Below are 10525 nucleotides of genomic sequence, written 5' to 3' on the forward strand. Positions count from 1 at the left end.
GGTTCCATCGTCACATCTGTCTTTCGCAAGCCTACATTCTCAGGTCGCTACATTCACAATTCTTCCGCTCATCATCCATCTCAGAAATCTGGCATTATTAAATCATCAGTTTCCAGAGCAAACAAATTCTGTTCCTCTGAAGAATCTTTAAACCAAGAATTAGAAGTAATCAAAAATACAGCCATCCTAAATGGATATAATCCTAAAACAACTCAAAAAATCATCAGTCACTTTTCCATACATCAAACCAGACAGGAAAAAATCCATACGATTCCCATACCTTACGTCAAAGGCATCTCTGAACGTCTTTCTAAAATTATGAAGAAATACAATTTTGCCACTACTAACAAACCTATCAACCAAATTTACAACTTGTTACCTTCTCCTAAGGACAAACTCTCACCTTTGATGTTGCCAGGCGTTTATGAGATTCCATGCCCATGCAAATTGTCTTATTTTGGACAGACAGGTAGGTCTGTTCAGAAATTCATCTCGGAACATCAAGACCATATTCGTCTTTTTAAACTGCAGAAATCTGGCCTCTCTCAACATGGAATTGAAAATCCAAGCCATAGGATCCATTGAGAAAAGTCTAAGCTTTTACATAGTTCTTTATATAAACATGAACATTTATACAAAGAAAGTTCTGAAGCCCTACTACACAGACCAAATTTAAACCACAACGACGTTCTTACTATTTCTAAAGTAAGGGAAATTGTCATACAAAGTTGTGTTAAATAATTATTATTAGTTTTTTTTTTTTTTTTTTTACTTCTGTAACACGTTACGCACGTTTAATGAGATTCTATTGTAATCATGCGCCCTAACTGTATGTTATTCCTATAATTGTTTAAACTACTGTACTAATGATGTCCTAAGATACTTAGGATGAAATATTTACAATTAAATAATTTTCACTGTGGTTAGTATTATTCGAGTAAATACAGTAAACGCACCATGAAGAATCATGGTGCGTTTTTTTATTATTATTATTATTTCTTCCAAAGTACTCATGGCATTGTAGAAGGCCAGACTGTTCACATTCTAAGAATTTGATGTAGTACTGATGTTCTTGAATTCTAATCTCAGAATAGCCTGTCTGTCCAAAAAAATAAAAAAATAATAATAATCACATGAACAAGGCACTTATAGGTCATATTTAAGTTGTAAGGAAGCAGTTAGAATTGAGGAAAGTACAGGAGGGTAATTTGATATGAAACCAGGTGTAAGATGTATGCACAATGGAAATAGTGCATGCTATTTCCATTGTTTATTATGCATAACAAATTATATTTTTATTTTAAGTAGTCTACTTGTATTGATATGAAATCTGTTGATTTCATAACAATTCCCTGAGTATTTCATAATGCAAAAACATTATTATTATTATTGTTCCGGGAAACTCCAAGGAGTCGACAGACTCATCGAGGGAGGCCCTAACATAATGTCTGGAACAACTATTCAATATTCACACAGTATCTATCATATCTTGCCTTGAACTCATTCACGGTCGTAGCACCCACAACAGACTCTGGAAGCTTATTCCACTCATTCACCACTCTCCAAGTAAAAAACCTAGCTCTAACACCCTTGTCAACCACGCTCTTGCCCAGCTTCCATGCATGGCCCCTAGTCCTCCCACCACCAGTCATATTTTCAAAAATATCTTCTGGATCAATCTTATAGAAACCCTTCAGTAATTTGAATGTCTCAATCATATCACCCCTCCTTCGCCAATCGTCCAATTTCTGCAACCCACAAATCTTCAAACTATTCTCATAAGGTTCATTCCACAGACCTGCTATCATCTTGGTCACTCGTCTCTGGACCCTCTCCACTTCCTCCCCATCACGAAGAAACCCTGGTGCCCATAACTGGGCACAGAAGTCCAGCTGGGGTCTTATCAAGGCTCGATACAGAGGAACAACAACTTGTTTGTCTCTGCATGTTAAAGTATTTTTCAGAAGCCAAATGATTTGGTGAGCTGTTTTAGTCACTTTTGCAATGTGCCCCCTAAACTTCAACTCCTTATCCACCAGCACTCCCAAATCCCTGGCCTCATCAATCTCCTAGAGTATGGTTCCACCAATGCGATATACTGCTGCTATTCTTTTCACCCCAAAGTGCATAACCTTGCACTTTGCCACATTAAACTGACATCCATTTTTCCTAGCCCAGTTCTCCAAACTATCCAAATCATCCTGTAAAATTTTGACATCCTGTGCACTCACAATTGCTCTACCCAACTTTGCATCATCAGCAAACAAGTGAACACTTCCTCTCAAATCCTTTCCAATATCATTGATGAACAAATTGAAAAGCAGTGGTCCAAGAACAGAGCTCTGCGGCACTCCACTGGTCACAAGACGTCTTTTTGACTCCGCTCCTGAATAAACCACTCTCTGGTATCTCTCCTTCAACCACCCTCCTATCCATCTTACCAACCCTATATCTATCCCCATCTGCTCCAGTTTACTGATTAGGGTTCCATGTGGTATCCTGTCAAAGGCCTTGGCAAGGTCCAGTAGTATCACTGTAAACCCATTACCCCTATCCAGTTCAGCCGTCACTGTGTTATAAAACGTGAGCAAGTTACTGAGGCATGATCTACCCTTCACAAAACCATGTTGTCCCCCATACAATATCCCATTTTCATCTATCCAATCCTGTATTCTTTTCTTGACTAATTTCTCTAAGACCTTGACAATGATTCCTGATATGCTAATCGGTCGGTAATTTACAACAGCAGTCTTGGAACCACCTTTATGGAGTGGAACTATTTTCCCCTCCTTCCACCCGCTTGGGACTAACCCAGACCCGAGACTCAAATTAAACAAAATGGTCAAGGGTACTGACAATTCTTTAGCTGCTTCTCGTACTACACGAGCTGGTATACCATCCAATCCCACAGATGTATTGACATTGAGGTTATGCAATAGACTACTCACCTCCACTTCATTCACCACAATTCCCGTATAATCTATTGGTTTATTAGTTTCTGCAATGTCACCACCTGGATGATATATTCTTGCAAAGTGCTCACTCAGTAACTCAGCTATTTCAACTGATTCAGTTACCTCCCTACCATCGGCATTCTTTAAAATCATTCTGCCATGTACATTTTTCCTTTTACTTGCTACATATCTAAAAAACTGTTTAGGATTCTCTTTAGCCTGCATGGCCAATGTTCTTTCGTAATCCTTTTTTGCTTTTCTTACCACGCTCGTCACCCTTCTGGCCTGCGCTTTATACAGTTGATGTGCCTACCGGTCACCTTTCTCCTTAAATTCCCTCCATAGTTGTTTCTTTTTTTGCAGCTCAAGCTTAATGGTGTTATTCATCCACTTAACCCCTACTTGATTTATTAATCGGACTCTAGGTATACAGTCAGCCATTGCTTCATTCAAGCACTTCTTAACTACCTCCCATGCACTATCAACTTCTAGTCCTGGCAGTTGTACATGCCATGGCACTGAACCAATCAAACTCCTAAGCTTGTCATACTTTCCAGCCCGATAATTCCACATGTACCCTGTCTTAATTGAAAATTCTACACCTTTAGCCACCTCCCAAGTCAAGACCCTATGATCACTCTCACCGATTGGTGGCAATGTGGTCATATTCGTTACAGCCAAATCCTCAGATGTAATTACTAGGTCAAGCACTCTCTGACCCCTGGTATTTTCCATTACATGCTGTCGCAGATAGTTATCCCTTAATAACCGCATAAAATCCAATTCCTTCCTCCTGTGTGTCCTCTCCTCACTCCAATCAATGCAGCCGTAGTTGTAATCACCCTCCTTCCACTCATTTCTTCTAGTTTCTTGTGAATACCGTCACCACCATCTTTTCCATCACCTGGTCTATAGCAGCACCCAATTGTATATTTAGTTCTGCTAGCCACAATCTCACACCAAATGGCCTCAAATGTGCTCTTTTCTCTATCCTGCAATTCAACTTCTATTCTCCTTGGCTGTAGCTCATCAGCTATCATCAACAATACTCCTCCCCCCATTTTATTCTCTCTGTCATTCCTGAACATACTATACCCATCACATTCAATCCCACTAGCTATATCATCTACAGTCAGCCATGTTTCACTAATACCAATAACCTGTGGTCTGGAAGTGCCAACCATGGCAAAAAACTCTTCCTTATTGTTCCTAATACTCCTAGTATTAGTGTACATGAATTTAAGACCTCCATTAGCCCCAACCCTACCTTGATGCCTTATATTAACTATCCCACTCTGGTTTGTTGTCCTTATTTGCTCTAGCATATTATATTCATTCTTACATTCAACTGCCTCCCTAAGGACTGTATATCTACTCCTCCCCCCTTAACAAATCTAGTTTCCCTGAATTTGCGCATCCACTACATTCAGCAACACTTTCTCAAGTCTTCTTACACCGTAACCATTCAAATGCAAACCATCCATCTTATATAGAACCTTTCGCCCATCAAACTCACTCCACACGTCCACAAATTCCACACCACTCATCATACATAACCCACGCATAAAGTCATTCGCAATTATGGCCCTCCTTTTAAACATTTCACTGTCATACCGTGGCAAAAGACTAATCATTCTAACTCTCTCACTCTTTTCTTTTGCTACCTCAAACAATTCATTCAGGTCTTCTATCATTTCCATTTTATCTCCTTTCAAATCATTCGTACCTGCTACAACAATCATTTCTTTCACCCTTCACTTTTGCTCTCTAATAGACTCAGTTACATCCTTTATGGTCGCACCAGTTTGCTACGATTTTGTCAAATCCTCTACTAACACACCTCATACTAATGAGTCTCCATACAGCACTCTATCCTTCATTTTGTTCATGTTCACATTCATACGCCTATTTTTCCTGTCATACCTTTTATTATTGGTTGGTTTATTCAGTCGACTTTTGTTCATGTACTCTAGCTGCTGTTTTGCCCTTTCTATCGCACCATTCAACAACGCGATCTCACTCATTGCATCTATCTCATCTTTTTTATTCTCTGAGAAACCATTAATACTATCCTTCACACTTTCTACATTCACACTCTCATAATTCTCATGTACAACCTTGCCGTTTCTTGTCATATCGCTATTTTCTTCATTGTGAAGTTTGACAACAACACTTTCTGATCATATGACGAGTGGTGTGTGGAATTTGTGGAGTGAGTTTGATGGGCGAAAGGATCTATATAAGATGGATGGTTTGCATTTGAATGGTTACGGTGTAAGAAGACTTGAGAAAGTGTTGCTGAAATTATGAAAAAGGTGAGCCAGCGAAAGTCAGTAGCCTTTCAATACAAGTATACTAGTATTGAAGTTACTTTACGTGCAAACTTTATATTCTTATGGTTAGATAAAGAATTGCTTCTCAAGTATATTATGCTTTGTAACCAATCAGAAAAACTTTTTACTATCTCCATTTTTTATTCAATATCTATGTGGATCATATTATGAAAAAAAATAAAATAGCATTAATCCTGATATCAGAGTTAGAGATGTCAATCTCAGTTCTTTATTTAGAGAGCACGAGTCTGCAAGATTGTTTAACTAACTTGTGGCTGCTGTAGTAAAGTTAATATAAAAATCAGCAGTTCATCAGAATACATATAACTGACATGTATAGTGTTATATGCCATGGTATTATGTAGCATGACTTAGTCTGGTTTGTCTCTTTTGATGGATAAAAGCTGTTTCCAAGAAGAAAATCCTTTCATCTCCCCTGCTTACCCATTTTCAGTTGTAAAGCCCTGTTAGAAGTTATTTGCATCATAGATATAATTCAAATCTAGATCTTTGAAGTCAAAGGACATTATCAGTATCGGCTGAGCTGCTGAGGCTCATTGCTTAACATGAACTTTTTTTTAATCATAAACCAAGTTTCAGATACTTAAATATATAAAGAACCAATAGGCTCTTATAAATATATAAAGATACAAGTTTGGATACAAGTTTCAGATGTTCTATCAACAATACAGAAGAGGAATCGTTCGATTCATTTGCACACTAAATTTTAAAATCTTATTTCACAGATATTTTGTGGAACTTAAATGCTTCTATGCAAGGAAACAAATGTCATTAATAATTATTAGATTTATTTAAAAAAAAAAAAGTAGAAATTAATAAAAAAATGTATTATTTAATATCTCCATCATTCATTCTCAGCAGACTGGCTATGATTTTCTCTTCAAACTAACAACCCTTGAATGCTTTTTGCCTACCTGTCTCCACTTCTCAAACACGTGCAGTAGGATATTTAGTGGTATCAGTAATGGTATGCTTCACTTCTATTACAAAGTCCAATTTGTGAACTTGAATCTGTAGTTAAGCATAAGAAACATCCAGAAATTGCACATGATGCTTAGGCATTGCAAGTTTATTTTCCACTTGGTTAGACTATAATAATTTTAGTTTAATCCTTTATCCAAGTGAAAACAAACAAAGTTTGCACCTGAAGTATCTTCAGGACTGAGGCAACTCGTGGTAAAGGTAGACCAAGCTCTCATCACTCCTTGTCTCAGTATCTCCCATAAAGCAAAGCACATCTCCTTGCAGACAGGTACAATGCTATGCATTAAGGGAAGGGCCACTACCCAGAATGGTTTCAACCTTTATTGAGGTCTCGTCAGTTGGGGCCAGATCCAAAAGTGGTGATACTAAGGCAGAAGCAATGGAGAGGGCATATGCACCTATACGAGTTGCCAAAAGGTGTACCACCTTATTATTAAATTACTCTGGATTTAGAGAAAGATGTTTGAAATTTATTTTCCACTTAGTTAGACTATAATAATTTTGGTTTAATCCTTTATCCAAGTGTAAGCAACAAAACTTTGTGCCTGAAGTATCTTCAGGACTGAGGCAACTCATGGTAAAGGTGGACCAAGCTCTCATCACTCCTGTCTCAGTATCTCCCATAATGCAAAGCATGTGAATTAAATATGAATTTAAAAAAGAAAAAATTCAGTTTTATTAATAAGTTAATTATGCCAAGAAATCATATTCTTGTTTAACCAAGGATATAATTTCTTGGCATTTTTAATTTATAGTATAATGAAATGAAAAAACTTTCACCGTCAGTTTTGTTCAATAAAATATATTTCATTGGTAGATTTACCATGTTCATTACTGAAATTATAGAGAATCCATCTTGCATACACATGATACATATTTAATCTGACTGTAACAACCTGGTAAACCTTATCCAAATAAACTGATAGACAGTTCCAATTATTTCTTGTTGTCCTTGAGTAATTTTTTTGTAAATCCTGCCCATGAAATGCTTTTTGTCTATAGTACATTTGTATTGGTACCATGGATGGTCTCACACTCAGATGATGAAATTCATCTGTCACCTGTGATCAACTTTATCATCTACACAATGGCTCACTGCTTGACCTCCCATTATCTTTTAATACTTTGACCACTTTTTTAAATATAATCCCATACACAAGAGGCAAAAGAACCTATAGTGCATCAGTGCCTTGTATGGGATGCAGATGAGAATTGAGAAAGAAGAAATCTGACTTTTTCTTGAAGAGCTAAAGTTTGTAGTTGTTAACAGAGGTAAGCAGAATAAATAAAGAAAAGAAGCAGGTTCAATGTGTTTGCACTATTACTGAGAAGAGATGTTGGTCAGCTGTTGCTGTTTTTGGTCTAACAGGATCAGCAGAAAGCAGAGGAATAATGGCTGCCAATTCATTGGAGCAGTCACCATGCCAGTACCTGTAGAATAGACATGGAGCTGAAATGATGCATCTGTGAGATATAAAAATATGAAGGAGGAATCATTTATGAACCAAACTGCTTTCCCCTAGACATCAAGAATTTTTAGGGAGCTCTTAGGCATACCATCCCAAACATGTGAATATTATTGTTCTGCATATTGCTTTTGATCTTTAGGCATTCTGTGAATGTCCCTCAACTCTCCCGACCATTTTTTTCAAACATCATAGAATTCTGTAACATCTTAGTCTAAGAACATACAAAATATTGTTTCTCACTGCCACTGAAAATTAATTTGTACAAAACAACTAAAATATACAAATTCACATACACAGTGGACACAAAAATAGCACGTTCATAGCTGACTCCTCAGATGTTATATTTACATGCATTGTATATCAATGAAAGCTATTATAGCAGTTAGTTTGGTCTCTCTACTTTTCAAATATCCCTTTTATATTTATTTATAAAATATCTCATTGTAAGCAAGAATGGCATTGGGAAAACTTTTTTTTCTTTTTCCAGCTGAACTGGCAAGTTTTAATTGGAATCATATTTTTTGGCTTTACATTTTTTACAAAGATGATGATCAACAACAAATTTCAAAAAATATAAATGTTCAAAATTTTTCCATCTTTATCAATTTTCTAAACTTATTACAACTAAATTGAATACTGCACTGTTAATTATTTAATCAACAAAAAAAATACTTTGTTAAAATAACTTGATTATTTTAATTGATGATTATTGAATTTTAAACCAGCTAATATTTATTACATTTTTCTTAGCTACGAACATTAAAAGTGCTTATTCTCCCAAAGGCTACAGACCATTATGCCACAGGAACAAGAAGAAGTTCATATTTGCTACTTGCCATTTGTGCAGTTCAACCAATTATGATGTACTGGCTTACCCATCATCTTGTATCTTATACATCAGAACAAAAAGTTTAAAATAAAGAGACATTCTCTATCATCAATTAATTGTATGCCTCTTAAATAAATTGATGTGCTATTTTAAAAATGTGGAGAACTATTTTATATAATATGTTGTTTCTGCAGCGCTTGTTAATAGTATTTGGTGTACTAATCTGAAAAATGGATGAATTTGTAAATAAAACAAACCTCTTGCCTTGTTTACTTTAAAAAACATTTAAACAAAATGTAATAACAATGAAAGAACAAAATATTAGTTTCTAAACCTGTTTAAACATCTTTTTAAAATTTCTTTTGGAACAAAAATTTGTTAAAATCGATTTCATTTTAATAAGTCACTTGAAATATCTCAAAATATATATATATATATATAATATTTATACCCAGGACTTCAGAAACCCACTCGCCACGAGCAAGTTATCACAGTAAAATGGCAAGTGAACTTTCTGCCTTGCTTGAAATGCATTCGAAATATATTGCCTATCACTGCTTGTTTCATTTAGCAATTTTTCGAAGTAATTACTCAATACTTCAAGGATATCTTTTTCTCTGGTTTTCATGCCACCTTTATCATCTCTAACTCCTTTTACAGGAAAGAGTGCTGTAAAAGGAGTTAGAGATGATAAAGGTGACATGAAAGCCGGAGAAAACGATATCCTTGAAGTATGGAGTAATTACTTCGAAAAATTGCTAAATGAAACAAGCAGTGATAGTACAGTGGTAAAAAACACTCAACAGGCATACAGTCAGGAATACATGCCCATACTTGAAGTAGAAAAGGCCATCAAAGGCAGCAGGAGTAGATGATATTCGACCAGAAATGCTGAAGTATGGTGGTATAAGAGTCTTACAGTGGCTGCACTGCATAGTTCAGAAAGCCTGTACAGAGGGACAAATTCCTGATGATTGGAGTATCACTCTCGTGGTACCCATATATATAAAAAGGGAAATAAAACAATGTGAGAATTACAGTGGTATTTTCCTACTGAGTGCTCCTGGTAAGATTTATGCCAGTATACTTGAGAAACGGTTGGTGAAGAACAAGACCAAATAGAGGCTGTCAGGGTCAGATCTTCACTTTACGATAGTGGAGAAATCATGGGAATATAACAAAGATCTAAGTTTTTCGATCTGGAAAAAGCATATGACAAGATGCCAAGAGAGAAGCTATTCAATATGCTACAGTTATATGGTGTCAGTGGGGCATTATATAAGCAATACTTAGTCTTTATTTGAGTTGTAAATCAGTAGTTAGGATTGAAGGAAGTACAGGAAGATGATTTAATGTTAAATCTGGTTTGAGACAAGGATGTATATTATCCCCCTCTGTTATTCATTATCTATATGGATCACATTATGAAGGAAAGTGGTATTAAACATTATATCAAAATTGGAGATATTAATGTCAGCTCTTTGCTTTATGTGGATGATGTTATACTTCTAAATAAATCTGCTACAAGTCTACAAGCTTCCCTGACTAAATTAAATAACTGTTGTAATATCATGTTGGAGGCTTAAGATTTTTTACAACACTCAAAAAGAATTAAAATAGAATTTAATACTTCCTATATTTTGTTCTAGTCACTAGGACATCTACGGGGATTACAAAAACAATTAATGTAACATATACACAAATAACAAACAATACTAAGCCCAACCACATGGGTGACACTAAAGTCCTATCTAGGTAGAGCGCCCTCTAAGGGCAGTAGTAGGTGGCCTGGAATGTAAGGTGGGAACTCTGCTGATGAGTGTTTCCCAAATCTTCGGAAGCTTAATGCAACTGTATTTATTGAGATTTGGTTGGTTTTTGAGAGCTGCTGCTGCTTCTAAGAAAAGTCTCTCTTTCTTGAACTGTTGTAATAGA

General features: G+C 36.1%; 1 protein-coding gene across 2 annotated transcripts in view; it reads left to right on the plus strand.

Moving 5' to 3' along the window:
• Positions 1-8862, plus strand: part of Yif1 (Yip1d-interacting factor 1) — a 167968-nt gene extending 159106 nt beyond the window's left edge. For both annotated transcript variants that reach the window (XM_090395821.1, XM_090395820.1), the window contains one exon: positions 8512-8862. In XM_090395821.1, coding sequence (XP_090251947.1) covers positions 8512-8676 — 165 coding nt within the window. In that variant the 3' untranslated portion in view covers positions 8677-8862. The remainder of the gene's footprint in view (positions 1-8511) is intronic.
• The last annotated feature ends 1663 nt before the right edge of the window (positions 8863-10525 follow it).

This window comes from Typopeltis vanoorti, chromosome 7 (assembly GCF_054136105.1).
Source record: "Typopeltis vanoorti isolate ZY-2024b chromosome 7, IOZ_Tvanoo_1.0, whole genome shotgun sequence".
NCBI classification, from domain to species: Eukaryota; Metazoa; Arthropoda; class Arachnida; order Uropygi; family Thelyphonidae; genus Typopeltis; species Typopeltis vanoorti.